Below are 18,229 nucleotides of genomic sequence, written 5' to 3' on the forward strand. Positions count from 1 at the left end.
AATTGGTTTGAGGAGCTTCAAAATAGTTTTTCGTGTGAGAGGTCACCAAACAGTTTCAGCAGTGACTCAATTGATAGCATATTTCACTCTGAATCAGTAAGCAGAAGTTCAAGTTCGAACCCAGGTACTTAGATCTAGGCTGACACTCAGTACTGCACTGAGGGAGTGCTCGCTAGCAGAATTGTCATCTTTCTGATGAGGAGGTTACCTGAGGCCTTGATTGCCCTCTCAGGTGGACATAAAAGATCCCATTGCATCATTTTAAATATGAGCAAGGTAGTTATCTCTGGTGACCTGGTCAATATTTTCCCTCAGTCAACATCACTTAAAGACAAAGCAGATTGAGTAAAATCTTGTATCCACGTTCATGACAAGCTTGGTGGTGTGAGACAGTTAATCGGGTGGGGAGGGTGGTGGTTTGGGACTGCTTTCCCCCCTGGCTGTCAAAACTATCCTGACTAAGTCTTTGATGGAAGGAATGAGGATGGTCTTTTTTTCTCTACCCAGAAGTTATTGTGCACAACTGAGCAACCTTCCCACCATCTTTTGCAATACACCCACTCCCAGAAGTGTTGGTCACAGACAGTGGGGCCATCGTTTACCAGCAGGGAATTCGAGTATTTCCTAAAGTCAAATGGCATTCGGCATGCAAGGACAGCTCCATACAATCCATCATCCAATGGTCTCCTGGAGAGAGCAGTCCAAACGTTGAAGGCAGGCTGAAAGAAACCGCTTACAGCTTCACTTGATACCAAATTATCCCGGTTCTGGTTTGATTATAGTATCACCCCTTACACCACTATATGGATAGCTCCAGAGTTGCTAATGGGGGGAAGACTCCACACCAGGTTAAATCTGATCTTCCTGGACCTGGTTGGGGGTTGGGTTAGGCTGAAACAACATCAGGAGCACCAATATCAGACACAAGACTCCTAAGCAAGAGAAAGAGATTACTTCAGGAGTCGAAGTTTGGTGTTGAAGCCATGGCAATGGCCCTGCATGGGTAAGAGGCAAGGTCAATGCAGGGTCAGGTCACATAATGTACAAAGTTTGGGTAGGAGAGGCAGTCCTGAACAAGCACATGGACCACATGAAAGATGCAATCTCGCAAACAGAGCAGGAGCAAAACATACCCGGCCTGTCAGAACATTCGACAAAGCTGTCAGAACCCAAGGGTTCTCCCTCTCTGCCTAGCGCTGAAGAAACCTATGGAGGACAAGATGGACGTGGCAGAGGTTGCAGCCTCGATGCCATTACTGCCTGAAGATGAATTTTGGCTGAAACGCTCTGGGAATAAGAGGCAGGCTGTGGTCTTGTACATGCCGCCAGTATCTGAGGCAGAGTGGGAAGAGCTGGACCTTGTGAGAAAAGGCTGCGAGGAAATGTCCTACGTCCGAGGACTTGAAGGAGCGGGATCTAGTGATTGGAAAGAGGTCAGCCATTATGTACTTCATAAAATAAGAGTTCCCTGATTGGGGTTGTTAACTAATAGGGAACCCTGGCTGACATAAACAGGAGTGTTAGGGGTTCTGTTCACTCTAGGAGCTGGCTCTGAACTAGCTGGGTCAGTGTCATGTACTATGCACGTGCAAGTAAAGTGTGACTTGGTGATGGCATACCTGCCTTTGTGGAGTTATTTCGCTTTGTCCCTCGAGGTACTGTTAGAAGATCTTTCCTGTCATTATTACCTTGCTTATCTATAATTCTTAGAATGCTTATATGAAGACTGATGCAAAACTGCATTTTAAATTATCTGCCGTTTCCCATTTTCATTCTCGAAGTCTCCCATACTTTAGCCATTCTTTTTATGCATCCACCCTGTTTGTTTTAATACTTTTTGCCAATTTAAATTTAAGACATCTGCTGCTGTTTCCTTTTAAAAAAAAAGCTCAATTCTCTAGCCAACCACAAGATTTCACTACTTTGTATGTCTTAGTTTTTGGTTGGATATTGTCCTTGACTGCCCTTTGTTAACCACAGGTGCTTCATCCTTCTCAATTCGTCCTTCTTTTCTTTTTGACAGGAATAGTTTTGCTGAATGCTATGAAATATCTGCTGAAATGTCTGTCACTGCTAATCCACTGACTTGCCCATTGATCTATTTTCCATGTCCTCTTCACAATAATTGAAGAAAGAGTTGTGTAATTGCCTCATTTAAGCTTAGGACATTAGTTTGAGACCCATGTTGCTCTCCCTCAAACTGAATTGAAATTCTGCCATGCTGTAATCGCAACCCCAGAGACTATTGTGCTGTCAACTCCTCTATCCTGTTACAAATGCTGCGCCCATTCAGCCAAAGAGCTTGAGGGTTGACTTTTTAAATCATACTCTGGTTATAATTTCTTCTGCCTATGTTTTCTACCCCTTCCTGCTATACTCCTATTGTTAACCTCTTTGCTACACTGCATCTCATTTCTCTTTGACTTTCTAAATTTCACTTCACTTGAACTCTACACACCACTAATTAGTTTAAGCTCTATCTATAATCCTAGATGTATGATTTGCCAAGACTCTGATCCCAGCATGGTTCAAATTAAGAACAAAAACAAAGTTGCTGGAAAAGCTCAGCAGGTCGAGCAGCATCTGTGAAGGAAAAAAACGGAGTTAATGTTTCGGGTCCTCAGAACTGGACCCGAAACGTTAACTCTGTTTTTACCTTCACAGATGCTGCCAGACCCGCTGAGCTTTTCCAGCAACTTTGTTTTTGTTCCTGGTTTACAGCATCTGCAGTTCTTTCGGTTTTTATATGGTTCAAATTAAGCTGGTCCCAATGGAACAATTTTGTTTCCATGGTACGGGTGCTAGTGCCCCATGAATCAGAACCCGTTTCTCCAACACCAATCTGAGAGTTATGCATTTACCTCTCTAATCTTAATTACCCATGCTAGTCAGGACATTTATTCACTTGGGAGACATAGATGTTGCTGGCTGGCCAGCCAGCATTTATTGCCTGTCCCTGGGTGCCCTGAAGGTGGTGGTGAGATGTCTTGTTGAACTGCTGCAGTCCACCTGCTGTAGGTTGACCCACAATGCTGTTAGGGAGAGAATTCCAGGATTTTGACCCAGCAACAGTGAAGGAACAGCAATCTATTTTCAAGTCAGGATGGTGAGTGGCTTGGAGGGGAACTTGCAGGTGGTAGTGTTCCCATATTTCTGCAGCCCTTATCCTTCTAGATAGAAATGGTTGTGGTATGGAGGGTGCTGTATAAGGATCTTTCGTGAATTTCTGCAGTGCGTCTTGTAGATAATACGCACTGCTGCCACTGAGCATCGGTGGTGGAGAGTAGATTGCTTGTGAATGGGCTGCTTTGTCCTGGATGGTGTCATGCTTCTTGAGTGTTGATAGCGCTGTACCCATCCAGGCAAGTTGGGAGTATTTCATTACATTCCTTACTTGTGCCTTGTAGATGGTGGCCAGGCAGCAAGTTACTCATTGCAGTATTCCTAGCCTCTGACCTGCTCTTGTAGACACTGTTTATATGATGGGTCCAATTGAATTGAGTTGCTTTATAATTTGGCCCTGAGCTGCTTGTAATTATTCAGCATAAACTTTTTCCTAGTCTATGTGGACCACAACAACTGGATCACTCCCTTCCTATTCAAAGTTTCTCTCCAGGCCGGGAGAGACGTCCTAACCCTTGACACCAGGTAGGCAACACAGCTTTCGAGACTCTCCCTTGCAGCAGAGAAAAGTATCTATTCCCGTAAAAATGCTACCTCCTAATATTTCTTTTTTCACTGCCCGACCTGAATGGCATTCTGGAAAAGGGAGGCCCAGCGAAAACTACTCCCTGCCCTCAACACTAATTACTCTCCCACCCACAGCCATCACTTACCTGCATCTGGGTGTGTCCTTGATTGGAAGCTTCCCTTGTAGTGCTGAGTACATTTGGTCTCTGGTTGGCAACTCTTGGTGCCAACTTCTGCCCTTGAGATCCTTAATCATAGGGAAAGGCCTGCCACCAGCCTGTTAACTGTCCAAGGGATAGAGATAGCAGTGGGAGTGATCATCGCTCAATGAAATCTAACAGAACAAATACAATAACTGAAGGAACAGGGCATTAGTTGAGCATTGAGAGCCATTAACAGCAGAATGATACTTAACGACTGTACAATTTATAACCTCATGGTTTAGAATATCCCCCATGCTACCATTACCACCAAGCCAGGGGATCAACACTTTTTGAAAGAAGTGTGCAGGAGACTTTGCCAGGAGCAGCATCAGGCATACCTAAAAGTGAGATGTCAGTTATTAAAACTGTAGTACGGGACTGCATGCATGAGGTAGGGTCTCTAGCACTGTGTCACAACAGCCCTAAAGTTCCTCAGTGTAGTTTTCTGGGCCCAACCAATTTCAGCTGCTTCAGTTTCCTTTTTATCCATCATGCAGTCAGAAGTCGGAATGTTTACTGATGATGCATAAAGTTCAGTAACATTTATGTCTTCCAATCAGCCATATCAATAGTATGACAAAGAGTGGGTCTGTCTTACCTATGCCTGTCCATCATCTACAAGGTGCAAGTGAGGAGTGCAATGAAATACTTTAATGAGCAATAATGCTCAAGAAGCTTGACACCATTCGGGTCAAAGCAGCCCAGTTGTCTGGCCCACCATCCACCACAGGGTGTCATCCTCAAGATGCAATACAATATTTCACCAAGGTTCCTTTAACACTTTTACACTTAGAATGACAAGTGCAGTAGATACATGGGAACACCACTATCCATAAATTCCTTGAAAGCACACATCATCCTGACTTAGATTTCTAATTACTGCTCAGTCAAAATGCTAGAACTCTCTTTCTGACAGGATTGTAGGTGCTACCACACCCCAAGAACTGCAGGAAAGCAGGGCGGCTCACAACCATATTCTCCAAGGCAGTTAGAGTTGGGTAATAAATTCTGGCTTAGCCAACTAAGTCCAAATGCCAAGTACGAATAACAGGCAAAATGTGGCAGCATATCTTCTTGAGAAGAGTTCATATGGAGATCTCACTGGCTCTCCAGCAGGCAGCTGCAACTCTTGTTGTCTTCACAAGATTCCATCCATAATCCAATTATTATCATATTGCTTTTTGAGGGAGCTTGCTGTGTGTAAATTGGCTACTTTCTACATAACAACGATGACTCCTCCTCAAAAAAATACATTATTAGCAAAGCATTTTCACAGCTATGTCCTGTGGTCCTAAAAAAAACTACAACATAAATTCAAGTTTTTTCTTTGAAACATTTAATAGTTTAATATTTCAGTATGATTTGGAATGGATGATGTGGATGGGAAAGATTGATAACACTGCACTATGCATTGTTCTATTGAACTTATGGCTAAGGCATATAATTGACATCATAATAAATAGTGTTTTGCACTGCATCTGCTGACTATTTATATACGACTTATGCTATATGTCAACAATGATAAAAGTAGTATTCTTCCCAGCATGGACACCAAGATGAGAACGATTTCTTTTGGAGAGAAAGAAAACAAATTTTGAGTGAAGAAATGAAATTCATTGAGTTTATTATTTTTATTTATCATTTTAATTGCAGTATTTGTCTTGTCTGTTAACCTTTTTGCCTTTCACAGTTTACTCATTCAAGAATCTGCTGAGATAGCTGAGGAATTGTTGCAACTTAGAGTAGTGCATCACCTCATGATTGCTATGGGCAATCTGAATCATGCTGACAGCCAAAGACAAGCTAGTTTGACATTGGAAGTAAGTATATTAAGGGAGTGATTTTCCATGTGTGTTGCTGGCAGTGCGTTTAACTTGACTTCAGTTGGGAAACCACTGAAAAGAAATGAGCCCATGACTTCCAAATTCTTGTTGCTGATGGGTGAAGTTCCCTGCCAGCAATGTGAAATTGGCATAATTACCTCTTGCATCGTGGAAGGTAATGTATGTTCATTGATGACAAAAAGTATATTATTTGTACAGCTTGGTGTTGTAATTGAAGTTGAAGAAACAAATAACTTCAAAATTAGGTTACAACATTTATTTATTAGAATCTTCTAATCAGTATTTTGTAAGACATAGATTTATCAATATTAATGAAAAACTGAAATTTCTGTATTAAACATTGATTATTCCTCACATGGTTCATCAAGTGACCTTGGCTTCCAATTTTTCTGTACAAACTAATAGCTACAGAAGTAAAAGTTCTTAATTGATCGTTAAAACTAATCTTTAAAATACAAGTACTATATATATTTTTAAACAGTTGATTGCAATTGTGAAATTGAACTAATGGCAAAGGGATAGAGTTCTGGTGGGTAGTTGCTGTGCACGCATTGTATCCTGAGATGTTGGGGCCTGATGTAAGCCTGGAGGAGCTGAAATCACCAGGTTGCCACGCTGACTTTCAGGTTGGGAATTGCTTCTATTTAATTTCTATCCGATGAGTGGGAGAATGGGAAACGACATATCATTGAGGCAGGATGATGTAATAGTAAGGATGTCAATGCTTGCTCATGAATGCAAATATGGCTGTCATTGCTCACTGGTGGCAATCTCATCTCGTCCATTAACACTTGTATGGAAAACAGGACTTTCACTCTGGACAGCGAAAAGCTCACTGCTGGCCATCTTGCACAATTTTCCCAACTTTTCCTGATTCTGTCCAAAACATAAATCAATGTACCTTAGGACAGGATGAGGCCATTCAGCCCATCAAGCCTGCCTTAGCATTCAATATGATCATGGCTGATCATCCACCTGAATAGCCTGTCCCTGATTCTTCTTCCCTCCCCACCTCTTTGATCCATTTAGCTCTAAGTGCTATATCCAACTCCTTCTTGAAGCCATGCAATATTTTAGCCTTGGCAGCTTTGTAGTAGTGAAGTGCACAGGCTCACCCCTCTCTGGGTGAAGACATTTCTCCTCATCTCAGTCCTACGATCCTACATCTCAGTTTATATGTATTCTTAGTCAATAGATGAGGAGCTGAAAAAGCACAAATTTTCCAGCTTCTCATCTATTGACTCTGGCTTCCAGCATCTGCAGTCCTTATTGTCTCCAAGTACATGTATTTTTAGACTGTGACCTGATCTAATATATCCCAGAACATTGTGGGAAGAAAGGGAGGAAATTAGGAGACGCTTTGCAGAAATATTTGCATCATCTACAACTATGGGTGAGGTGCCTGGTGACTGGAGGGTAGCTAATATTGTACCTTTGTTTAAGAAAGGTTGTAAGGAGAAACCGGGGAACTATAGACCTGTGAGTCTGACTTTGGTTGTTGGTAAATTGTTGGAAGTAATAAGAACATAAGAACCAGGAACGGGAGTAGGTCATCTGGCCCTTTGAGCCCACTCCACAATTCAGTAAGATCATGGCAGATCTTTTTGTGGCCTCAGCTCCACTTACCCACCCTCTCAGCATAACCCTTAATTCATTTACTATTCAAAAAGTTATCTATCTTGGCTTTAGAAACATTCAATGAGGAATCCTCAATTACTTCACTGGGCAGGGAATTTCACAGATTCACAAACCTTTGGGTGAAGAAGTTCCTCCTCAATTCAGTCCTAAATCTGATCCCTCTAATTTTGAGGCTATGTCCTCTTGTTCTAGTTTCACCCACCAGTGGAAACATCCTCCCTGCTTCAATCTTATCCATTCCCTTTATAATTTTACATGCTTCTAGAAGAGTTCCCCCTCTCCACCTCATTCTTCTAAATTCCAATTAATACAATCCCAGTCTACTTCATCTCTCCTCATAAGCCAACGCTCTCAACTCCGGAATCAACCTAGTGAATTTCTTCTGCAGCCCCTCCAGTACCAGTACATCCTATCTCAAGTAAGGAGACCAAAACTGCACACAGTACTCTAGGTATGGCCTCACCAGCACCATATACAGCTGCAACATAACCTTCATGCTTTTAAACCCAATCCCTCTAGCAATGAAGGACAAAATTCCATTTGCCTTTTTAATTACCTGCTGTACCTGCAAACCAACCTTCTGCGATTCATGCACAATGACACCCAGGTCCCTCTGCACAGCAGCAAGTTGCAATTATTTTACCGTTCAAATAATAGTCCTTTTTCCTGTTAATTTCTATCAAAATGGATGACTTCACATTTATTAACATCGTACTCCTTCTGCTAGACCTTTGCCTGCTCACTTAAACTATCTATAGCCCTCTGCAAACTTTCAGAATCCTCTGCACACTTTGCTGTCCCACTCACCTTAGTGTCATTCGCAAACTTTGACACACTACAAATGGTCCTCAACTCCATATCAGCTATGTAAATTGTAAACAATTGGATCCCAACACTGATCCCTGAGGGACACCACTAGTCACTGATCACCAACCAGAAAAGCATTCATTTATCCCCACTCTTTGCTTCCTGTTACTTAACCAATCCTCTACCCATGCTAATACATTGCCTGTAATGCTGTGCACCTTCATCTTATGCAGCAGCCTTTTATGCAGCACCTTGTCGAACGCCTTTTGGAAATCCAGATACACCACATCTATTGGGTGCCTGTTGTCCACTGTGCTTGCAGTGTCTTCATAGCATTACAGTAAATTAGTTAAACATGACCTGCCCTTCATGAACCCATGCTGCATCTGCCCAATGGGACAATTTCTATCTAGATGTCCTGCTATTTCTTCCTTGATAGATTCTAGCATTTTCCCATGACAAAAGTTAAGCTAACTGGTCTATATTCCCCATCTTTTGTCTACCTCCTTTTTTTTGAACAGTGGCATCACATTTGCTATTTTCCAACCTGCTGGAATTGCCCCAGACTCCAGCGAATTTTAGAAAATTACCACAAGCGCATTTGCTATTTCTTCCGTCATCTCTTTTAGTACCCTGGGATGCATCCTATCAGGGCCAGAAGACTTGCCTACTCTTAGCTCCATTAGCTTGCCCTACACTACCTGTTTTGTGACAAGGATCATTTTTAAGTCCTCACCTACCTTAGTCTCCTTGTCACCAATTATTGGCATGTTATTCGTGTCCTCCACTGTGAAGACCAACACAAGATACCTGTTCAATGCCTCAGCTGTTTCCTCATTTCCCATTATTAAATTCCCCTTCTCATCCTCTAGCAGACCAATGTTTACCTTAGCCATTCTTTTCTGTTTAATATATTGGTTGAAACATTTGCTATCTGTCATTGTATTCTGAGCTAGATTACTCTCATAATCTATCTTACTTTTCTTTATAGCTTTTTTTGTGGCTTTCAGTTGATCTTTAAAGTTTTCCCAATCTTCTAGTTTCCCACTGGTCTTTGCCACTTTGGATGTCTTATCTTTCAATTTGATAGCCTCCCTTATTTCCTCAGGCATCCATGGCTGATTACCTCTTTTCCTACAGTCCTTCCTTTTCACTGGTATATACTTTGCTGAGCACTTCTAAAAAGTTGTTTTGAAAGTCCTCCACTGTTCCTCAACTGTCCCACCATAAAGTCTTTGCCTCCAGTCTACTTTAGGCAACTCCTCCCCTATCCTACAGTAGATTTCCTTTGTTTAAGCACACGACCGTGGTATTGGATTTTATCTTCTCACTTTCCATCTGTATTCTAAATTCAACCATACTGTGATCGCTCCTTCCAAGAGGATCCCTCACTTTGAGATCATTAACTATTCCTGTCTCGTTATATAGGACCAGATCTAGGATAGCTTGCTCCCTTGTTGGTTCCAGTACATACAGTTCAAGAAAACGATCGCAAAAGAAAACTCAATGAACTCTTCCTCAAGGCTGCCAAGACCGACCTGGTTTGACATGTAGTTTAAAATCCCCCATGATACTTGCTGCACCATTTTTAACAGGCATTAGTTACTTCCTTACTTATTGCCCGCCCAAATGTGATGTTATTATTTGGTGGCCAGTAGACTATGCCTATCATTGACTTTTTCTTAGAATTACTAATTTCCACCCAAATGGATTCAACCTCATTCTCCATAGAGTCTATATCATCTCTCACTACCACCCTGACGTCATCCTTAAATATCAGAGCTACACCACTCCCCTTACCTTCCTGTTTGTCCTTCCAAGTAGTCAGATACCCGTGGACATATAATTCCCAGTCATGACCATCCTGCAATTATGTCTCTGTAATGACTACTAAATCATACTCCTTTGCGATGGTTTGTGCTGTTAACTCATCTACCTTGTTTTGAATGCTACGAGGATTTCAGTAAAGTGCCTTTATGCTAGTTTTTATACCTTTTTGAATTCTAACATATCCATTAATAATATCTCCTGAGTTTTCCTTCTTTTTAACTTCTCTCATAGCCTTCGATTGTAGTTAAACCCTTCTGCACACGTTAACCTGCTGCTTTCTTTTCTATTTACTATTATACTTCCTGTCATTTTCCCCTTCCCTTCCCCCCAATTTACTAGTTTAAAGTCCTAGTGACCACCCTATTTATCCTTTTCACTAGAACACTGGCTCCAGATTGTTTTAGGTAGAGACCATCCCAATGGTACAGATCCCTCCTGTTCCAAGACTGATGCCAATGTCCCATGAAATGGAACCCCTCTATCCCACAACACTCCTTTGGCCATGTGTTTATTTCCTTAATTTTCTTATCCCTATGCCAATTTGCACATGGCTCGGATAGTAATCCGGAGATTATACCCGAGTGCTTGATAATCCCCAAACCAGTCCTCCTTCTTAGCCTTGCCTATGTTGTTTGTCCCAATGTGGACCACAACAACTGAATCTTCACCCTCCCACTCCAATATCCTTTCAAGCCGGTCAGAAATGTCCCTCACACTGGCACCGGGCAGGCAGCACACCAAGTGGGATTCTCGATCCTGCTTACAAAGGATGCTATCAATCCCCCTAATTATAGAGTCCGCTACAACTACCATTTGTCTTTTTGCTCTCCCCCCTTGAATCGCTTCCTGTACCATGGTGCAGTGGTCAACTGGCTCATCCTCCCTGCAGCCCTTTTCATCCTCACAGGGAGCAAGTACCTCATACCTGTTGGACGAGGTTAAGAGCTGAGGCTCTACCATTTCTGAATTCAGGATTGCCCTACTGCCTCACTTGCAATCACACCCTGCTGTCCCTGATTACTGACTGAATTTCAAGTAAGTAATCTACAAGGTGTGACCACCTCCTGAAACAAAGTGTCCAGGTACTTCTTCCCCTCCCAGATGTGCCATAATGTTTGTCCATCTAACCTCCATTAAGTGCAGACACAGAGTCCTCAACCACTTCAAGCCCTTCATCCCCAGGAACGTTGTAAAATTTCCTCTGGATTTCCTGCAAGACCAGCATGTCCTTCCTTAGAAACAAGGGCCCAAAACCGCTCAAAACATTTTAAAAGCAGTCTGACCAGAGCCTTATATAATGCCAGTGTACATTTCTGATCTTGTATTTTAACCGTCTTGAAACAAATGCCAACACTGCATTTAAATTCCAAACTGCCACGCATGTTAACCTTGAGAGAATCCCGAACGAGGACTCCCAAGTCACTTTGTGCTTTGGATTTCCAAAGCCTTCCCCTATAGATATTAGTCTATGCTTCTATTCTTCCGAGAAAACTACATACCCTCACTTCCCAGATTCTCCTAGCTTGTCTGAGTCCTTCTGCAGCCTCCCCACCTCCTCAACATTACCTGTTCCTCTACTATCTTTGATTCATCTGTAAACTTAGCAACAATGCCCTCAGTTCCTTCGTCCAGATAGTTGTTATAACGTGACTAGTTGAGGTCCCAACACTGACCCCTGCAGAGTTTCACGAGTCACTGGCTGCCATCCTGAAAAAGACCACTTTGTCCCCACTCGCTGTCTTCTGCCAGTCACCAACTGTTTATCCATGCTAGTATCTTTTTTAGCAACTTCCTGAACAGCACCTTGTCGAAGACCTTCTGGAATCCAATAGGTCACTGCTCATTACCTCCTCAAAGAATTCTAATAGATTTGTCAGGCATGACCACCTGTTGACAAAGCCATGCTGGCTCAGCCCTATTTTAGATTCATTTCCAAGTACTCCACAATCTCATCCTTAATAATGGACTCTAAAATCTTACAGAGGTCAGGCTAACTGGCCTATAATTTGTTGTCTTCTGTTTCCCTTCTTAAAAAGGAGTGTTTAATGAGCCATTTTCCAGGCCACCGGGACCCTTCCTGAATCCAGCAGTTCCTGAAAGATCATCCCTAATCCCTCTACACAGTCTCCTCAGCTATCTCCTTCAAAACGCTATGGTGTAGTTGATCCAGTCTGGATGATTGATCTACCTTCAGACCTTTCAGCTTCCCCAGCAGCTTCTCCTTAGTGATGGCCACTACAATCACCTCTGCTCCCAACTCTCAAAGTTTTGGTATGTTGCTGGGGTCTTCCACTGTGAAAACTGATGCAAAGTACATTTTCAGTTCCTCTGCCTTTTTTTTTGTTCCCATTACTACTTCTTGAGCCTCATTTTCCAGCAGTCCAATGTCCACTCTTGGCTCTCTGCCATTTTTTTAAAAGAAATATCTAAAAGGTAAAACTTCTTTCATATTACTAGCTAGCTCACCTTCATATTTCATCTTCTGTTCCCCTTACTGCTTTTTTAGTTGCCCTCTGCCCATTTTTAAAGGTTTCCCACTAAGCTTCACTACATTGTATGCTTTTTCTTTTGCTTTTATGTTGTCCCTGACTTCAATTGTCAGCCTTGGTTGCCTTGTCCTCCCAATGTTTCTTCTTCCTTGTAATGAATTTCTACTGAGCCTCTCAAATTGTCCCCAGAAAGTCCTGCCATTGCTACTCCACATCTTCTGTGCTAGGTTCCCCTTCCAATCAACCTTGGCCAGCTCCTTCCTCATATCTTTGTAGTTACCTTCACTCAATTGTAATATTGTTACATCTAATTCCAGCTTCTCCCTTTCAAACCACAGGGTGAATTCTGTCATGTTATGGTTACTGCCTTAAATGTATCATATTATGGTCCTTCACCTTAAGCTCCCTAATCAAGTCTGTTTCATTACACATCACCAAATCCAGAATTGCCTGTTCCCTTTGGGCTCTACCTCAAGCTGCTCCCCTGCAAAAACTCCCTTCTAAACATAGATGTTCCATGAATTTCTTTTCTCAGGATCTGCTACCAACCTGATCTTTTCAGTCCACCTGCGTATTAAAGTCCCCCCATTATTATAATAATGCCTTTTTTTTATATGTCCCTTTTCTCTTCTGATTTATTTTCTGCCCCACATCCTGACTACTGCTAGGGTGTGTGTATACAACTCCCATCAGGATCTCTTCATTTGCAGTTCCTCATGCTACATGCACAGATTCTACACTTTCCAACCTCATATTGTTTCTTGCTATTGATTTAAATTTCATACTAACCAAGCAACCCTGCCCCTTCTGACAATCTGCGTATCCTTTCGATACGATGTGTAACCTTGGATATTTAGTTCCCAGCCCTGATCCCTTTGCAGTCACTTCTGTGATGCCACAACATTGTATCCGCTAATTTCAATCTGTGCAACAAGCTCGTTGTGTATTCTGTGCACATTTAAGTACAACAGTTTCAGTCCTGCGTTGACCACCTCCACATATCTGCGGTGTCTGAAGTTAGATTCCTGACCTTTTCCCTGCTGTCTATCCTACTACCTGTTCTGAAAACTTTAATAACCTCTGCTGAGCCCTCTTCCACCTTTTGAAGTCCTCAATGATCACTCCATTTCTGCTAGGATCCTGGTCCCAGATCAGTTCAGGTGGAGCCCAGCCCAACAGTACAGTGTCTTCCTGTGCTAGTACTCATTGCCAGTATACCACAAAAAATATAACCCCTCTTTCCTGCATTACTCCCAAAGTCCTTTTCCTCATCCACACAGGAAGTAAGTACCTCATATCTATTGGGCAAGATCAAGAATGGAGGCTCCGCCAGTACTAAATTCAGGATCCCTATACCTGCCTCATTTGTAGTCACACCCTCTCATTCCTGACCACTGGCCAAATTTAAAATACTTAACGTACAGGGTGTGACTTTCTCCTAAAACAACTTCCAGGTAACTCTTCCACCTCCCTGATGTGTCAATTTTTTTATTTCAAAAATATACTTTATTCATAAAATATCTATATGTATGCAATCACAAATGCAGTTTGGTTCTGTACAGTATCATATCAAAAGAAACGAACAAACAAAGGCATCTCTTACTTGCAGAAGACTATGTTTGCCAGCATTTGAGGCATCGGGAGGATCCGATAACTGAATGGACCCCATTTAACTTTGGCAGAAAGACCTCAGACAGTGGTTTTTCTCCACCGTACCTTGGCAGCAGCTGTGCATCTCTCAGTACATAGTTCTGGACTTTGGATTGTGCCAGTCTGCAGTATTCAGTCAGGGTCAACTCTTTGTTCTGGAAGACTAACAAGTTTCAGGCAGACTAAAGAGTGTCTTTCACCAAGTTGATGGTCCTCCAGGCGCAGTCGATGTTTGTCTTGGTATGCATCTCGGGGAACAGACAGGAGAGCACAGAGTCCTGTGTCGTTATTATTTTTAATTTCAAAAATAGAATTATTCATAAAATACATATGTACGCGCACACAGTCACAAACACTGTTCAGTTCTGTGCAGTAGCATATCAAGGAAACAAACAAACAAACATTGGCGTTTGATTCTATCCAAACAAACCAAAGGCATTTCTGGAGAGAGCAAGCTAACGTTTCGTGTCTAGATGTCTCTTCAGAACTCTGATAAAAAGTCATCTAGATTCGAAACATCACCTTGCTCTCTCTCCACAGATGCTGCCCGACTTGCTGTGATTTCCAGCCTTGTTTGTTTTCAGTACAGATTCCAGTAATTTGCTTATACAAAGGCATCTCTTACTTGTATAAGACTCTATTTACATGCATATGAGGCATTGGGAGAGTCTGATAACTGAATGGGTTCCCACTTAACTTCAGCAAAAGGACCTTGGAGGTCTTTCCCCACTGCACCTTGGCGACAGCTATCCCACTGTATTTGACGCTCAGATTTTAGTTTATCAACTTTAAGCTGTAGTTCCCCGAGCAACCAACACTTGTTATAGATGTAGTCAGTACGAACCACAATAAAGTCCACCAGCACCCACATCATAGGGGTGCAACATATCACTAGCTCTGCATCTCCAAATTATTTAGTTTTTAGTTTTTATTGGTTTTTAATTTTTAATATGGAAAATATTTCTCCAATTTACCTTTAATTTGAAAGGAACATAGAATAGGTATACAAATTAGGAGTTACTTGCCAACCAATGAACTTACAGCTTTTCCTGTGGTGTCACTTTTTTCACTGTTTCTGATCCCCGAGTCTCTTCCCCTATTGCCTGTCCTTTTTCTGGCCTTCCACGTAAGTGTGTAAGCCTCAAGTCTCAATTTTTACTTCCTGCTCAGTCTCAGTGTCCTCCCCCACTACTTATCCTCCTACTTATCCTTATGCCCCAAATTCCCAAAAACCTGACTTGGATATTAAAGAGCAGAAGAACTCTCCAATGAGAGAAAAGGAGGGATTGATCATTTCCTCCCTCTTTCAACCAACTCCCTGTTTCACAAAACATCAGTTACGATCTAATGCACCAAAGCAACACTCTGAAGGAGCTTTATTTTTATGGCCCCTAATTCAAAGCCTCCTGGCACTAGATTAAATTGTTGTCTCATTTACTAGCTTCAGATGAGCACCTAAATTATTCCTTAAAATTTACCCCTTGAGTCTCCCTCTTTCACCATAATTATACTCTATGCTCTAATGCAACAAAGCAGTACTCCCAGGTTAGGATTAATAGAGAACAAAAACGGAAGTTGCTGGAAAAGTTCAGCAGGTCTGACTGCCAGATCTGCTGAGTTTTTCCAGCAACTTCTGTTTTTGTTCCTGATATACAGCATCCGCAGTTCTTCTGATTTTTTTTTTGTTAGAATTAATAGCTACACATCACAGGTAGTCATATTATTAATTATTTCTGTCACTGAAATGAATTAGGTGTGCAATTCACTTTCCTTTGGTTGTTTGTTGAGTTGTTTAAGTTACCAAGGTGTAAAACAAATCATCCAACTGAAATTACAATATGCTACTTGTTTGATGATTGCACCAATGAATGATTGATGGTTTTGTCTTTCCCCAGTTGTACACTTTATTCTTCACTTCCAATCTCTCAAAGAAATTTCTGATGCAATTAATCTGTAAAGTCAAGTAACAGGAAACTAACTACATCTAGTTAGATCCCAGAGACTGTTCAAGTACTGTCACAAAACAGGGAACCCTTTTTAAGAATGCAGGAAAGTTCCATTAATAGCACAATATACCTCAAAGGCATAAAAAACAGACAAGTCCATTGTTTAAAGCATGAGGGAATTTTGTTTTCATTATATTCTGTTCAAAAAATAATTACATAATATTTTGTTCGTAAAGATGAAAATTAAAAGCTATGCATCTCTAATTTCAGCACCTGGTTCGTACATTTCCAGTTGTTGAAGAAAATGTACGAAAAGCCATGGGAGAAACACTCTTTGAATTATATATGGTAATTCTTTAATCATCTTAATTATAGTAATTTATGACAACAATTGAGTTGAACTTTATTTCTTTTCCAAACTTTCTTTTCTTTGATCACTTTATAGTTGCCCTTTTTTCTGAAATATAGAGCTGTACAGCAGTTCAGTACATAGGCATTTTACATAGATAAAACTGTTTTGAAATCATTTGTAGGTAATATTCTGTTGCACTATATGATTTACCTTTAACAAGTAGTGTGAATAGTTAGTTACTTCTGATCATGTGTCTTTTTAATATTTCCTCTTTTCAAAAGAAAAATTTTTGTCCCTTGATTGCTTAGAAGGTACAGCTTTCATCTATTGTAGTATGGATGCAGACAACCTCCTACATTTGATCAGGTCTTTCCTAAATTAGCTGAGCTCGACCTGGTACTCTGTTACCTTGCAGTGGGCAGGGGAAAGGACTCTTGGGCCTAAGTGATTTACAGTGACCCCTGCTGGAATCTATTGAAAATATTTCCCAAATTAGTAATAGGTCATGCTTTTGACATGAGCAGGACAGTAGGAAAAAAAGCACTCTAAGGCACTTCAAATAATAGACTTAAATCCTAGTGTACAAATATGTTCATCCATTTGCTCTGTTGTTGTCATATGACAAAATAACATTTGAGGATGTGAAGGAAGGAGAAGAAAATATCATGACCAATCTCTTTTCACAATGTTGAGGATACTGTTTACTAATACAGATTTGCAGTAGCCATTGAGTGATACATACACTGAAATTCATTCAGTATATCAAAGAACCTATCTTTGAACCAAAAAAAATGAAATATAGAAAACCAACCTATTAGAAAATAAGTAATCATGACAAAGAGAGAATAGTGATTTTTTTTTGTCTTGAACTTACATATGTATCCTTTTAAATCAATATAGACAGATCCAGGGAGTTTCTACTTGAAGATGGACTCAATCCAAGCTGCTGTTTTGGTTGGAAACAAAATCAATATTCCAGGAAGTAAGGCAGAGTTAATGTTGTGTAATAAGCAGAAGAAATACACATTTCACCAGTTGAATAATTGCATTAATATAATAATTGATTGTCATTTACCCCAACAGTTGAAGAAGGACCAGAATAAAACCCATGTCTTCAGGTGTAGCATGACAAGAAGGAGTTCCTTTTTTAAGCTAAAGTAAAAGATGAATGCATCATTTTTATGAACTGATTACATTTTCAAATAGACTTAAGGTAGATGGAACAAAGCAGTGCTTGGATTAGCTCAATGACTTTCTAATTCCATTTTAAAATGTAGTGAAACTTCTTTCTAACTATTAGTGATTAGCATGCTTTATCGACTGTACTTGAACTGACTTTAACAATGTGAATATGAGCCATTGGTTTATAACCAGCACTGTACACCATTGGAGTGATTAAAATTCAATTTCTTAATTATTTCTGAGTATTTGTATCAGTTAATTTCTGGTATTAACTATCCCATCGTTTCTGTCTTTGAACCTGTTAAAAATATTTAATATAAGTAATGTTTAACTGTTAAAATGTGTAACTGTTGTTGAATATTGATACTCAAGTTTGCTTTTGTAGGGACGTTACTCAAAATATTTTATCAATGCTTTCTAATTTGTTTTTATGGACTATGGCTAGGAAGTGGGTTCATGCTGGAAAATGGTGAGCTGTGGATGCCAGTTGGGTGTACTAATGCCAGTTTCAGGGGGAGGCAAATTAGAGTGGGACAAGTATGCCTCAGCAGCGTCTTGCAGTACTGTTGTGCACAAACGTTCCTGATTCTGGTGACAG

The 18,229-nt window shown here is 40.9% G+C and overlaps 1 protein-coding gene across 3 annotated transcripts in view; it reads left to right on the top strand.

Annotated features, from left to right (window-relative positions):
* armh1 (armadillo like helical domain containing 1) overlaps window positions 1-17,876 on the top strand; it is a 63,143-nt gene extending 45,267 nt beyond the window's left edge. For all 3 annotated transcript variants that reach the window (XM_020517858.2, XM_020517857.2, XM_048601687.1), the window contains 4 exons: window positions 5,584-5,713; window positions 16,368-16,445; window positions 17,350-17,431; window positions 17,533-17,876. In XM_020517858.2, the coding sequence (XP_020373447.1) occupies window positions 5,584-5,713; window positions 16,368-16,445; window positions 17,350-17,431; window positions 17,533-17,552 (310 nt within the window). In that variant the 3' untranslated portion in view covers window positions 17,553-17,876. The remainder of the gene's footprint in view (window positions 1-5,583; window positions 5,714-16,367; window positions 16,446-17,349; window positions 17,432-17,532) is intronic.
* Window positions 17,877-18,229: the final 353 nt, after the last annotated feature.

Source organism: Rhincodon typus, chromosome 10, assembly GCF_021869965.1.
Source record: "Rhincodon typus isolate 14 chromosome 10, sRhiTyp1.1, whole genome shotgun sequence".
NCBI classification, from domain to species: Eukaryota; Metazoa; Chordata; class Chondrichthyes; order Orectolobiformes; family Rhincodontidae; genus Rhincodon; species Rhincodon typus.